General features: G+C 40.8%; 1 protein-coding gene across 1 annotated transcript; it reads right to left on the reverse strand.

The window, feature by feature from the left end:
- Positions 1 to 1451: 1451 nt before the first annotated feature.
- On the reverse strand, positions 1452 to 16046 carry LOC114452021 (melanopsin-A-like). Its single transcript, XM_028431086.1, has 11 exons — positions 15924 to 16046; positions 12702 to 12838; positions 12444 to 12577; positions 9836 to 10039; positions 7966 to 8137; positions 7514 to 7675; positions 6746 to 6853; positions 5089 to 5260; positions 4814 to 5005; positions 2701 to 2772; positions 1452 to 1628 (listed from the first exon to the last, which is right to left on the reverse strand). The coding sequence occupies exons 1-11, from the start codon at positions 16044 to 16046 to the stop codon at positions 1452 to 1454; spliced, it is 1653 nt and encodes a 550-aa protein (XP_028286887.1).
- Between the last annotated feature and the right edge of the window lie 256 nt (positions 16047 to 16302).

The raw sequence follows: 16302 nt of genomic DNA on the forward strand, positions 1-16302 counted from the left end.
AAATACAGCTCATGCTTTAGCTCCATGCAGAGGCCTCAGGTCAAACGGAGTTCAGAATCGACCGTCATGTTGCAGGATGTTCCTGCTGGTCCTGCTGCATTGGATGGATCTCCATTCACACAGAGTCAGCTGGACACTGGTACACAGATGACGCATTAAGAGTTGCGCAACCACAATCACTATGATACCTAAAACCAGCTTTATATGGTTACAATTGGTGTGTAAATGAACAACGTCTCCATGCAGCCTGCTCCCAGCTTACTTACCAACAAAGTCTGTGGAGTAGCTGTTAAAGCTGGAAACTGTATTTCCACATGGTCTGGATGCTTACCATGGACTTATAGCTTAGCACAGTCTACAACAGCCAGTATCCTTTTGGACGTAACAAACACAACCAATGCCTGTGGGACCAGCATCATGACTTCCAACCCTCTATAAATCATAAAGATACATTACTGCAGCATTAGCAACATTTTTATTTAGAAAAATAAATAAAACAACACCGAACATTTTATCAGAAGAAAACAAGATAACTTCATAAAACATCACTCCATTAAAGCAGAATTTAATTTAATTTAATAGTTTGCCAATATATATCCTATCTATTCTTGATGGATGAATTAAATTGATGGATTTTGAAGACACATAAGAGCAACATTGGTAATATATCAGCATTTGTTGCCTTGATAATATAATATTTAATTCATATAATCTGATGTCTGCAATGTGAAGAAAATGTTTTTTACAATCATAGTCAATGACACAATGAACACAGGAATCTCAAAGGGAACGAGACAAAGTTTTGAAATATGACTGTCACTCGCACTATACTGAAGCAAGTATGGCATTGAAAGGAATGCAATATACAGTACTGAGTCCAGTGCATCAACATTCACACTGTGTCGTCGGGTGATGTACTACTACGCTGTTGTGACACAGTTTTTGTACTCAGTGTCACCAGGAATGGAAAAATCAATGACAAAAAGCCAAAGGAGAAAAACGTGTATCCTCTTTAGGCGTGTGTGTGCTCATGATTACCCAGTTAATGGGAGACACTGAAGCTGCAGTGTATTATGACCACTAAATGCCACTGCAGTGAGCAGTTTTATTTAAGCTCCAGCCAATGTACAGCATGGAGCCGAACAATGAAAACCAAAGCTGAAATTCTGGAAACTGTATTTCAGCTATTGGCCACTAGAGGGCAGCAGGAAGGACCTCTACAACTTACAAATGTGATAAAATGGAAACCAAACACCCTGCTGCAGTGACTGCTGGTTCCATAATGAATACAGCCAGGGCTCTGTGTGTGTACATAAACTTACTGGGCATTCATGTACACTGCATGCGCGAAAAAAAAAAGTGTTACCAAAACGAATAAGTGGCATGCTGGTACAGAAACCTGTCACAGGAAACACCGTGTGAACACTGTTCACACAGTTGCACTATGCCGTTCATTGCAGGGCTGTTGTCTCAAACCTGGCTATGCTGAGGGGCTCCTTGGCTACAGGGCTGTAGGTTTTGGTCATTTTGGGGTTGCCGTGGTAACCTGGAGGGCTATTCAATATAGATGGGCTAGATATTGAGGTGACAATAATGGATGATGTAGCCGACTCTCTCACGTTATCCAGCTGTGCAGAGAGAGAGAGAGAGAGAGAGAGAGAGAGAGAGACTATTACTCAACATGTCTACAGTGACAGGAGGCTGTTGAGGGGGTTAAGAGAATGATCAGCTGTTTGGGATCAATACAGCTTTCGCCCACTTAACTTGTCAACCAAAGTCAAGAAACAGTCACACTTGATCAAAGGCATTGATTGGCTGGATTGATGAATGGTTTTCCCACATAAACCCTTGATAGAGTGAATAACTATGATGACCCATTGAATCAATAGCTATGCACTAGCAAAATACTGTAGATGAGCATATTTAAACAAAAAAATAAAAACATGAAACCAACTTTTATTCATGTCCACTCTGTGGAACAGTGTTGTCATTACAACCAATCAATTCACATTCTAATAATGATGAGCAGTTCAGACACAATCAGAGGATTTGCGAGTAAAGTATGACAAATGGCAGCTTCCAAGGATTCTGATGTCAGAGTAAATGACAACACTGCATGGATGACTAGATTGGCTAGATTGTGTAGCGCAGCAAGGACTTTAGAACACAGGGATGTTATAAACAAACAGTGTAGGAGGTTTTCTGTATATCTGCATAAGTATGACACAACGTCAACAGAACCCCAAACAAACAGAGACAGTACTTTGACATTAATTCATTCAACAACCATATTTCATATCTGTGAGTTGCAGAAGTATGTGGATCTCTGGATTAGTAGTTAATTAGAAGGCCATGTTAGAGAGTCCACCTGTTATGGCGTTTTTAATCCATAGAATTAGAAAACCATAGAGTGACTGCCCTGTTTGAACATGTTTGTGAAAGTGATGTCACAAAATTACAAAGGACCTTAGAAAAAGAGTCGTTAAAGCTGTTCTGCATTAAGAATGGGCTAAAATCCTCCAAGCTGTTATGGACGACTGATCAGAAGTTAACAGAGATGTTAAATATATTAATGTCTCATTTGTTTGACTGGATTCCGTGTGTGAAAATGTACTGATGTTTTGAGTCATATTTATGCAGAAATACAGAAACCAAGCATTACTGTACATGTGCAACGTAGAGTCAGAGGTGGATTCTTACAGCAGCAGGCAGGTGACTGGTTGGCGGCAGACTGATGTCTGACATGGAGATGTCTTCAGGCTCTGTCAGAGTCTGAACAGCACAGACAGAAACACAGACATTTATTGTTAGTCACACTCAAAAGATCTTTTGTATCGTTCACTCTTATGTAATGTAGGCCTACATGAAACTTTAAATGTGAACCTGAGGCGACATTCTCAAAGATTCTGAAAATCCTTCTCAGGCAAAGACTCTAAGCTTAAAAGTGATTAAAGAACATTCTCAGAGAGGAGTGGACTGACAGTGTTATCTATTGACGAGCCACATTAAGTGTGACACATTGTTTTAACCAGGGATAATTAGGCAGTTAAAAAAACAGTGGCCATCTAATTGGGTAATAATGAGGTAAACTCAACATAATCATGTGTAAATTATGTTAAATCATCTCCAAGGGATCCACATGCTACACACGATGCATTCAGGGGCCACTTGAAATGTGTTTTTGTTTTTTTGTTTTTAGAGGTTTCATACAATATATTTTCCCTTATTCTGAAATTTGAGGTGATATGTGCCATACTGGTTTTGCTGTGTGAGATGTAGTTCATGCAGTTAAACTAAATGGTAGCTACAACAAACTGCAACTTTTCGACTTAAAAATACATCTCTTAAATTGAAAAACATCTTATGTGTGATTCAAAGACAGTTAAAGGAAATATGCATGTGTGTGTATATCATAGTTTTAAAGATGAAACAGATGGAGGTCAGACGCTCCTAAGAATCAGCCGTCTTTGTCTGCCAATGAGTTCACTATGTTGAAACATGGGATCGCATCATACAAGCTGTGGATTAAGACCCAGATTACTGGATTAGTACTTGGGCCCTCTCTGTAGTGGAGTCCTCAGTGAGCCTGGCCTGCATGGCAGCATGCCTGTATGTGTGTATTTGCATATGTGCATACATGTGGGTGGCTCATGCTTTTTTCTGTGAACTAAGATGATTATAGAGAGACGGAAATGCTCTATATTACTGACTGTCCCACATAGAACAAGCTGTTACTGTTTGACAGCGTGCTGCTGTGAGAGTGAATGAATAATTACAAATCAGGCTCTGTAGGTGATTGTAGTGAGTTTTTAGAGAACAGAGGGAGATACATGAATCACTGGATAATGATTAGTTCTTGATTAACTGTGAAACTGTTCATTCATTTCTGATTACATTGTCAATAGGAAGTCTTCAGTGACCTCTCTGGTTTGTTTGAAGTAAATGTTTCACAGTGTGAAACAGGACAATGGTCATAGTACAAAGGAGCTAATCTGATAATTTTCATCTGGATGACCCCTAAATTACGTCACCTTAATGAGGAGCAGTTTTGTAGCTCAGTGTAGTGGTTCTGGCTGTCACCATCCTCTGTGTGTTCTGCCACCCTTTTCACATATCCTTGTGAAGGGGCAGGGCAGTAGTATATACCCACCTTAGAGTTTTTATGTATGCATGTACAAGGGCAAGCAGGTAAACACCTGCTTGCCCTTGTACATGCATTTAAAGTGCATTTAAAGTGCATTTAAAGTCAGTGCATTTAAAGTGCTATTAAAGACGCTATAAATTCATAGTGTGACCAGAGAGAGCAAAACAAAGGCAGTTTGGAGACATACATTCCAAAATAATCAGGTGTTTAGAAGCCAAATATGGGACCACATGTTTGGAGCTAAGAAGCAGGAAGTGCCCCACATGAGACCTCAGGCTGAAAAAGTAAGACTGAAACAGTGGAAGTCAAACCCTACAGGACAATCAGCCATATATAGAGGGGACCTGCAGAGCTAAGTTACACAGTGAAGTGTCCAATCGGGATTTTGAGAAAACTCCAACTAGAGTTACATGCCACGGAATCGGGACATAAACATGAATTCTATTGACTTTAACAGGACACCAAAACAACATGACCTCACCATTCAAACTTAGTAAGTGAATGTTTAGATCAGCTTTGACATAATGACAAAACAGAAGCAAAACCTTCCATCAGAAAGTTGCAATACTTCCACAGAAATGTTAAACTGCACCCTTACATTCACTGTGTGACTTTCAAACAACACAAAACTTGTGTCTGATTTGTGTATAAAAGCATTTTTACACTTACAGTGATTGGTGAAAGTTTACATAAGGCTGAGTCAGAGGGGTTGTGGGAGGGCGCTCTCTCAAACTCTGCTGTACTGTGACCTCTGACCTTTGACCTGTGGCTGGCATGGCGCCCTTGTTTGATGCCACAGGACAGATGACGGCTAACAGGCGTTCGAGATGAGCAGTCCTCCTCCGTGTCTGAGAACCGGCCCTGAGACAGCGTGAGAGAAACAAAATCAACACATGGTAATTCCCAACCGGACAGAGACCACATTGGATATGAGGTACACTCACTGATTCGCTCTCTGACTGTGAGGAGTTGTGTGGCTTGCTGGGGCCTCTGCACTCTGATTGGCTGGTGAGGGTTGATCGACGAGTGGACTGGAAGCTGCTGCTGCTGAAGCGGTCTCTGCCAGTAACGCACAGCAACACCCCGAGGTAGGGAATGTACTTGCTGATTGCTGACCTGTAAAAATCACAACCCGATCTAAATTAGACCAATGTGCACTTTTAATCCTGTGAGCCAATAGCAGAATCTGGCTGTTCGTCCACTACTCTCACAGTTGTAGTCAGTGTGAGCTCAGGCTTTACTGCAATATGAAGTCCTGCTTCTCTGGAATAAGCACGATCATGGCTAGACACAGAGAACACAAATATGTTGTGCAGTATGACACATATACCATTTAATATATAAAATACAATAAACTGGAATCCACATAAACATTTTCTACATGTCCACAGGAGTTACAATAAAACAACATACTGATCCCAATGCTGATGATATTTTCTGGTTTGCTTTTTTACAACCTCTACATTTTTCTCTCTACTCTGCACAACAGTAGAATACTTGCAGATCAGCCAAACACTTTGTGACATAATAGAGTCAATCGTGGCCTCCTAGTTGTGCTGCCTGGCCGTGTGTTGGTGATTACCTCCTCTTTACTGCCAGTTTCACTCAGTCAAACCATATTGTACCAATGGTAAGCGGCCGACTTTATGTGATGACCTCCTGCTTTCTCTGCCTGCTGTCTCTCTGATTGTTTGTATGTCTATCCAGAGGCAGTTTATTCTGTGTGTTTTTTTACTGCTCCATAGAAATCCAAGATCTACAGAGACCCGACTAATTCTTTGGATACAATAGAAAAAGAATGCGGATGGCTAGCCAACTCTATTCAGCTTAGTTCAATTTTATTTATATTGTGTCCTTTACAATTACAATTGTCTCTAGATGATTTACAGAAAACCAGAGCCTGACTCCTGAGCAAGCACAGGCAAACAGTGGCAAAGAAACCTTGAGCAGAGACACATATCCAGGCTATAGCTATGCTGAGAGGAATCTGCTATTTGTGCAAATGATTTTTTAAATAATTCTTAATATTTTAAATTTCCAAAGTGAGAATGTTTAGGATGTCAGATCATATTGTACTATTACACATTTTGTATTTTTCATTCATAGTATCCTTAGCTCACATCCTAACCATCTAGCTTGGTGTTTAAATAAGAAACAAAAAAATGGGAAACAATGCAAGCTGGATCATCCAAATCACCAAAAAATAAAACCACTGAACAGCTTGTACACTCAAAAGCGATCTTTAGTTCTGTTTGATCTGATAATGCAAAGTGGTATCTTATCTTTCTGCAGTGACCACAAACTGAATTATTAATGATTATTTGAATACAGACTGGGAGACAACACCCATGCTATTGATTACAGTGGACACTCAAAACAAATGTTAGGTTTGCTCAGACGAGGAGAACGACCTGAACAAAAGCTGGCAGACTATCATCATTATGCTCAGGTTTACACTGTCAAATGGTATCAAACACATATTTGCATGTGTGGCAATATTAAAAGTATTTTTATTTGATTCTGACACTTCTTTGTTAGCACCTGCTTTGACACCATCTATTAGATTTAAGCTCAAATTCAACACCTGAGTGCGGGTCCTACCTGTATTTGGGATGTGTGATGGCATATATGATGGGGTTGTGGATAGCAGATGCTTTGGCGATCACAGCAGGAACAGAGTTCATATAGGGAGTCAACATGTCAGCGTACCTGAGAGGAAGACGGCCCAGACACAGATGGCAAGAAGAAAAATGAGAGAAGGAAATGAGACACATTTGCCTAAGATGTGCCATAATGTGCTGTGTTCAGGGACTCAGGATCACATTCAATGTTGGATTTATGCTTTTAAACCCATAAAATTAGTAACTGACCTTTATGCAAAGCAAATCTAGAGCTGAAATATCAGCTGATTTCCCTCCACATTTCTCATTAGAAAGCTCTGATATTAGTTCCTCTTTACTATCATGGATGCCTCCTCTGTTCTGTGCCATCAGCTCTTTGCTGCTGGTTTCCCTGCCTAAGGCTTTCCATCTCCCACCAAAACAGTTCTGGGTCATAAAGTCTAAAATAATGAGCTGTATAAATGTCTTTGAGAAAGTCCTTAAACTTGAGTCAGTACTGTGGAGTCAGCTGACGATTGTGTAGATTTGTGACTATGAACAAGCCTTTTCACCTAGAAGTAGTCATGCAATCAAGAGTTGTCAGCAGCACAGAGTTTTTTTCCAGACCGAGTTAAAGTCAGCGCTACATTATCATGAATAAACCCCACACCAAATATACGGTTTAGTATTTTTAGGCATTCCTAGACAGTAAAAATGTCTCCCTCCAGGTCTGATCACAAACAACACATGCTCACACACGTGTACTTACCCAGCAAATGCAGTGAGGGCTGCGCAGGAGTAAGGTGCCCAGGAGATGACAAACAGCAGGATAACAATGAGGGCAATTTTGGCCATCTTCCATTCACTCTTCATTTTATGGAACCTCTTTGCAGAGTCTCTAGTCCCCTCACAGTTGATCTTAGTTATCGCTCTGCCACACACAGACACATTTATAGTTCATTTATTTCTATGGATATTAATTTATTTGTGTCTTGTGTGCTTGTGTCACACAGACTTCCCTCATGCCCCACATGGTTGAGGTTGACTAGGCAGGCAGTGTGAGGCTGAGCGAAACGGAAATCGATAGAGGAACCCAGACACATCGTTAATCAACAAGACTGCAGTTTGTGACACTTGTGTCTTCATCAGCGCCTGTAGTAGTGTGAGGAAGATCATTGGAGAATAACTAACCATAACCACTGTTTGTATTCATGTACCAACCTTGTTGTGTGTCTGATTGCTCTGAAGATGCAGCAGTAGCAGAAGATGATGACAGACAGAGGAATGAAGAAGACAAAGGTGAAGAGCAGCATGGTGTAGGAGCGGACCGAAGGTGTGAACGTCATGTAGTCCCAAGAGCAAGACGTCATAAGACCTTCTGGGACGTAGGCACCTGTGGGAAGACAAACACTCTAGTTATCTCTTCAGTCCGCTATAAAGTCTGACAATGGCTGTTAATTTCCAGTATTGCACAGCGTTGTTCATCTTCACTCTGTGGAAGCCTACATACTTCCTCTATTTAAATGCCAGTGAAGGTAACAGACATGGAAGTACATACATTCAAGGACATACAGGCTTCCACAGAGCAGTCTTTGAAGGATGCAGCCCCTGCCTCCTTGTTAAACAAGAGTTTAGCCATAGAGCCGTTCCTATTTGTGTCAGCTGTCATATGGTAATGCTCCTTAACATTTGCAATTGTTGCCAACATTTCATTTTCTCTTACAAGTGCTAGTAATTTTATATATATATAAAATGTAGCCATGAAGGATCCACTTCAGCTACCAGGGAAGAGAAGGACATATCTCTCCATATTTGGAGTAGTCTTTGAAGGCTTGTTGTGTTAAACTATATTGTACAAATGTATGCAGTATTTTACAACTGTTCCCTTACAGTCTGCTAGAAGTTAACCTCAGTGACCCAGGAGCAAAATCCATCATACTGCTGCAGTGTTGGGTATATATACCTGATCCTATATAGGGCAACATTCCTTATTTCACTTAAAGAAAACACAAAAAGATACACAGCTGTGTCTGAACCTACACATTAAAACTCAGCTAACCACACACACACACACACACGATGTTTTATCGCAGAGCCACAGGCTTCTCACCTTTTCTGCAGACATGGAAGGAAGCCATAAGTCACTTTTAGCACATGTTGTGTTAAGTTGTTGTGCCAGTAGGGGATTAAAAACCTGAGAGGATTGTTAGTGGGAAACAGCCACTGAAGCAGACCCGACGACTGGTAACAGAAATTTCTACATTAGCTACATGTAACCAAAACCACATTTGTCTGAATAAATACACAAAATGGCTGCAAGGAATTAATCTGTGAAAGCGTACAAATGTTAATCCACCATATATATGCAATAATGTAGAAAAGAATGTGAGTATGGCACAAAAGTGGCTTGTCTGGAGCCCATCTTTCCACGTCCATGACTGCACGAGTGATCAAGTGTGATCATGAGCCTCTGTGCTGTCTCTCTCCACATGCCCAACATTTTTTATGCAACTTGCACTGTTACTGCTGTTGTAGCACGGGGTCATTAGATAAGACAGAGCAGACACAACACATTAGTGGCTACGTGCTCAGTAGCTGACATTTCTCATGGATGTGGAAAGTGTAACATTGGACTCACTTGAAGGCTCTCTAAATCACACAATTATGTGCACATGTTGGGTATTTTCCTTCCCTCACGCTCACTGTGTTGCATTTCACCCTGTAGTTTTTCAGGATGAAGATTTGCAGCTTTTCACTTTACATTTTTAATTATGTGTGTGTGTGAAGATATAGACAACTAACCTAACAGATGCTGACATGTTAACAGCAACATATAGGCCCATATGGGAGCTTATACAGCCGAGAAAAAAACAATACAAGTAACGCATTTTAATCACCAGACAATGTTAAGATGCAATGTCTGATATCTGATTTTATATGAAGCGTGTTTATGTCAACTGGAAAAGCAAGACATAGCAGAACACATTTCAACAAGAATTTGACAAGTCAGCAGTCCAAACATTGAAAGAGAACTACTCAGCATGCTGAATCCCTCAGAGGAATCACACTGATAAATAAAGACACCACTCACTCCAGCCAAAGAATGGTGGGAGGCTCCAACCCATCGAGTAGACCCAGGCTGCAGCCACAATACTGAGAGCTTTTTTACGAGACATCGCCCCCAGGGAGGCCAGAGGACGGGTGATCACCGTGTACCGGTCCACCGCAATCACCATCAGCGTCATCATGCTGCAGATACCAAACAGCGCTCCACAGAAGGCATACAACTCACAACCTGGTGGGGGGAGAGGAAGAATAAATATTTTTGTTCATGTTGTAGTTGACCTCAAGCTTGACATATACATCCCAACACACAAAAACTGTAAATACCCATTTAAAATTTGTGAGCCCACAGTAACATGTTACAGGAGTACAAAGTATTGATCTACAGTATTAGGTATTAATCCGAACAAGGTTGCAGTCTCTGCCTCATGTTTTTGTTCCTTATGTGGAGTACAAGCTTCAGGTATGTCAGGTTCTTGAATTTTTTTCTTATCAGTTCATTACAGAATCCTATTAAACACCTTCTTTAAATATTTTAAAAATATCCTCTTAAAAACATCTGCAGGTCGCAGCCTGGACATGATTACCCTCAGTAGGAAAGGCTGTCAAACACTCATGGACATGCAGATGTAGTGATACACAGCACAAATGGCTGTGTTCCAACATCCATTGTTTAAGTTTCAGTACATACTGCTGCTGCCCTTAAAAGTACGGATATATTAACATGCGTGCAGTTTGGATACAGCTGGGACACATGGCAACATCACAACATTTTGAACTCTGATCATCTTGGTGATATATTTTACATGTTGTGAATAGCATGGTCAGGGCTCCTTCATTTAATCTAGAATACAGCAAAATGACATCTGCATTTTACTTTCTTTAATTTTAATGTTTTCTCACAGCACAGAGAATAGTGGATAAGGAAAACCAACACAGTGTGCTGGCTTGGAATACACTGCAAACTGGGTACAGGAAAGGACTAATACTAAATAATGTATAGAGGCATGGGACTGGAAGGCAGCCATAAATCCCTCTGTAGTATTTGTTTTACTTTCTTCACAAAGGGGACAGACTTCAGATTTTGTTGTGTGTCTGGATGTGATTGGATGATGGTTGGTAGTCATCACACTGCTCAAACCCTGCAGGGACAGCAGCTGAGAGAGTGATGACTGAGTGTTTGTATTTTATCAGTGAGTTTGTGTGAAGAGGTGTATTAGATTTCTTCATACATTATGGATGCATTTAGCAGAATGACTGGAGTACAGGGAAGTACCTTATAGAATGAAGTCCTCTCAGTAGTGAGGCAGACTAAATCATTAAAAAAACAATTTATTTGATTTTAAAAGCCACAAACTTTTCAGGATTCACAGATCAGCTGTAATATTGCTGGACAGACGTATACTGGAGACATTCTTCAAGATCCCAAAGACAATTTGGAAAAGATAATAGGATCAACTGGGCAGACAAGGCAGAGAGTGATGAAATATGGACTTACTATTTAATCTTTATTATTTCAGAAATCTCTCTCTCTGACTTTTAAATGGTTAATAAGTCAATCCTCCTGCAGTAAGCACAAATGAGACTAGAGCTTGAGATCTGCCAACGATTGGCATTGTCTTCATCAAGGTCAGGACAACTCCTCGAGGAACACACAGCGTTTCAACTATCAGTGTTTGATCAGTGGAGTGTGCAGCCTCCATCTATCTGTTCCCACTAGGTTGCACACTGTGGTACGATACATACTGTGGTCCAACCTTCCTGCCAAAGGCACTCATGTAAGACATGCTATCAAAGTGCAGTCCTGTTTCATGATCAATAGAATTTGGATGCAGCGTAGGCCTCTGGTGCTGTCCACACTGGCAGATAGGAGTGATGGAGGATAGCAGGTCTTTGTGTGTGAGCTTGTGTGTGCATGGAATCTCTATTGAGCTGTGTGTCACACTCAAATGGGCAGGTTAACAATACAGGTCCTTGAGGAATTCATGTGGGAGTGTGCAGATGCATGTAAGAGAAAGAATAAAAACTGTGTTTAGGCTGCTGTTGTTATTACCTTCTCCTTAGTCTTATAGGGAACGTGGTCCCCATGAAATGATGTTTAAATGTCCAGTTGTGTAGACTTTACCTGACTAACCAGAAGCCATGCAAACACAGCAAACAATCAGAGAAAACTGCTTGCTCATTGTTGCTATGCTGCTGGTAGCTGTTAACCCTCTGAACTCCAATAACCAAACTGGTTATTGTTATATATATATATTGTCATTAAGTCTCTATGGAAACAGCACAACTGTGCAACCAGGGAGAACTCAGATCTGTATTTGTGCAGTTACAGTTATTTAGTGAGAAGAGTTTTAGAGTTCATTTTTAATTATCATTTTTACAAAACTAAAATTCTTATAGCTGATACAAACTAGTTTTTTCTCTGATCACCAACTGTAGAAAGCCCACATATCACATGACTGCTGATCATGCCTTCTAAATTGTACTGAGAAGTGTAGAATTCTTTTGCTTTTAACAAAATTCTGTGCAAATATCTATGTTTCAGTTGAGACACGTTTAATAAGGTTTTTTCACACATGGTGCATTTAAGGAGTTGGAAAGTCCCGCATCTTTTTGTGTGTGTATGTGTGCATTACCTTTCTTTCCAAAGATCCAGTGTTTGTGCATGCTGGTGATGAAGAAGACCGGTGTTTGGGTGATACACATGAGGAAATCAGTGACAGCCAGATTGATAATGAAAATATTGGATGGTGTCCGCAAGCTCCGGCTCCTGCATACACATATGCACACATACACACACGCAAGGAGCTGTTACTGTTGTCATTCATGTCAGAACTCAAATCCAGTTGTGTTGAACAGGTGTATTGATTACATTTTTGTGAAAGAAAACCAACCTGCAGAAAGCATATATGACCAGGAAGTTTCCCACCATGCCTGTGATGCCAACAGCGAGGATGACAACTCCAATGGTGTAGTGAGCGTGATCTGGGACGTCTACAGTTGGAAACACGTGGTTTGGAACCATGGAACCCTAGTAATAGAAAAAAGGAAGGAATTGGTGATTGGTTGATATTAGGATCCTGATTTCCTGATTGCTACAGGGGACTTTTGACAGCTTGTGTGTTTACATTCCACATCTGTCTACCAAATTTTCCCTTTTCCTATTCCACATGAGCTTGTCACTCATTTGCTTACATAACCACTTCATTACTTTTTAGCAATGGAAGCTTGTGACACTGCAAAAAAGTGGGACTGCTGGAGCAGATGTTGAAACAACACACAGAAACACACACACGGGATTAATGCACGCAGGTCTGTGTGTGTGTTCCAATTGTAAATGCTGAGGGAAGCCGAGTAAGACTTAGCTTAGCAGAGGTAGCCCTGGTGACCAACTGTGTGTGTGTACACATGTGCATCCATCAGTGAGAGACACAAAAGAAAAGTGTTCATGCAGGGGAGTGTGTGGGGATTCCAGACATGATTTCTAAAATAGTTCTATGGGCCTTCAGGTGCAGCAGCTGCTCAGAAATGTGCTGAAAACAAAAGAAATGTAATGTATTATTAAAAAAAGCTGCTTCTTCCTGAGAGATTTTTTTTCAGCAGTTTGCAACTGGTGGTTATTGTTGCATCCAATGCTTCAAATTAGAAAAAAAAAATCTAAAAAACAAAAAAAACAACAGTAGACTTTGCAGTAAGGTTTACATCTATATTTATTGGGAGTGCTGCTGGTGAACCTCCTGAAAAAGTGTGCCCTGTTCACCTGATTTGTGGTGTCACTACAAACTCTTCACATCTTTATTCTAGGACATGGATTAAAGTACAACCATGTATTCAGTAATAAAATTATCCTTGCATTATCCTGAGTGCTATAAAAAGATTGATTTCTTCTTTTCTGTTTTAATATTCATTTTAATTCTGGCTTAAATTATCCCCTGAGCCTTATAAATTTTTCAGTGCCATTCATCCCACGCCATCATTAGCAATGTGATGAATCACATGCTTGTTTAATTCCGCCATCCTGTTTCTCCATCTCCTGCAGGATCTTCTTCTTCTGCATGATTAGAGTAGGAGGAGGGATTTAAATATCTCTATGCTTTATGTCTGAGAGTGTGCACTGATACCAGGGTGTCAAGGATTCTGGGTGTTTTCCTCATCAGTAGAGTAGTAATATAAATGTAAATGATCTGGCACCTGTCTGATGCACGGTGAAATAAACAAGACAGAAAATGAAGATTAGGAAGAGAGATCTGAGGATGATAATGGTAGTATAATTAAATTTGAATTAAACACACACAAAAACACATGCCTAAATTTTGGTTTGCACTTTTGGTAATGTAGATAACTAGTATAATACCTGCCCAATACATTGATCTGACCATTCAGAAAATGTTTTAATGTTCGTCTATCATCTATTCTCATGGTGCTAGAATGATCCTTTATAACAAAGATGTCTCACTCTCTCACGTCACTGCATGTTTGTGTATGTATGTAATAGCGTAAATGATCGAAGGAGAGCTCTTATCGTTAATACAAGATCTTTAAACAACACTTTTGGGCCATGACAACAGCTGAATGCTGCAGGCAGACAGAGAGGACTGTACTGCTGGGAGATCTCTGGATTCAGATGGAGAGTAAAGATGTCATGCTGCTCGATTATTTTAACCTGCCTTAGTGTATTATACCCTAAATAAATTATTATTATACTGAAAAGTTTTTTGTGATAGATCTGAGTCAGTCACATATTATACAGACACACAGAGCCACAGGCGTCAACTGTAAAAAGGGGCACTTAACTTGCATGTAATTTAGGTTATAGGAAATAACTACAGCAACGGTTATAGAAAATGTATTTTATTCCAAATAGTATAACCAAATATCTCTGATGTAGACTTTAGCTGTCTGGTCTGTGGTTGTGACACCATCTTTTAAACGTAAAATCATAGTCTAATACTTAAACATTTCCTCACATGAAGAATCCCAAAACCAACACTGTTCCACACTTTCACCCAGAAAGAGAAAAAAGAAGCAAGAAGAGAGAAAAGAAGCAAATGTGGAAGACAGCAACAGTTCATCCAATGGCCTCTTGAGGGTGGCTCTAAAAAAATGATTGATTACCCACATACCACCATGTACACCATCTCCAAAGAATGCTAATGTAGCAATCAATAGCTGCTAAACCACCATCCTGTCTATTTGTCTGTAAACGTTTTCCTCTGTCACTTAACAGTATTGATGAATGCACAGCTGAAACTCCTCTCACTGAATTCGCCACACCTCAAGTCCTTAATCAGCCCATCAATGTGTTGGCAGATAAATGGCAATGGTCAATTAGGATGAGATCACACAGGGACATTTCATCTTGTGTCTTCTTTTACAGGTAAACACATTAACACATCGTTTGTGTTGCTTTCAGATTAGAGAGCTGATAACGAGACAGAAAAGGCAACAAACAGTGAGTGAGAGGAAAGGAGAGTTCTGAGGAGACTTTTTAAATGAAAACCACACTTATTGCCGGGTAGAAGATCCCATCTGTCTCTGCAGAAGCTGCCCCCAGGCACCGCTCCAATATCAACTTTCCCAGCACTCCCGCCATGACCACCTGACCACAAACGCTGACTGAAGCCTGCAGGTCTAAGCTTCAAAGTCAAAGCGAAGCGTTCACACTTGTTGAACTACACCGTATCAGTGCATGTGTTGATGAGTTAACAGGGCAAATAAATATCAAAACTGCTGAGTGAAAGTCAGACCGAGACAAACTATTACTCCGCTCATTTGAAGGAAATACTGTGAAAAAATAGAATTGCCAGACTTTAATTTCATTTTGCGCCCCCGAAATCAAGACGCACAGAGGCGACATGCTGGCAGCAGGGATCACGGGACTAGCGCTGCGCTCTCGCTCTGCTGCTGAATAAAGCGGAGAGCAGATGCGCAGAGTGGGATGGTGTGATTCATTCATTCAGAGTTAAGATCTGGCTCTACTTTTCTCTCACATTTTATGAATGATCTGTTAGAGGAATGAAAACAGCACCTGTGCGCTGTGGTGACACTGCCGCGACAGACTATACACAAAAAGGTCCGGCAAAAAAAAAAAAGCACGAGATGCCACTGACACTTACAGTTGTTTCCACCGGTGATAGCTCCATGAGCCGGTGCGGGGTGATGGAGCTGACATTCCATGGTGCACGGGCGGTCGGGTCCGGTGTCGGGATCCCCGGTGCAATCAGGAGTTTGGAATCCATTCAAAGTCCAGAACACAGACTAGTGACAGAACTGACAGGAGGTTGGTCTAAGAGTCTTCGCTCATCATCACAGCCGCGCTCTCATACCCGCTCTGACAGAGCTTCTGGTAGTAGCTGTGGAGGAAAAGACTTGCACCCTCTCTCTCCCTCGTCCAATCCCCGCTGAGGGGAAGCCTCTCAGTGTGTCAGTAGGTCTGTTCGTGGTTGTGTGTGTTCACAGACAAAAGTGACCTTTATTCTGCTTGTTTGTTTAACA

This window comes from Parambassis ranga, chromosome 19 (assembly GCF_900634625.1).
Source record: "Parambassis ranga chromosome 19, fParRan2.1, whole genome shotgun sequence".
NCBI lineage: Eukaryota > Metazoa > Chordata > Actinopteri > Ambassidae > Parambassis > Parambassis ranga.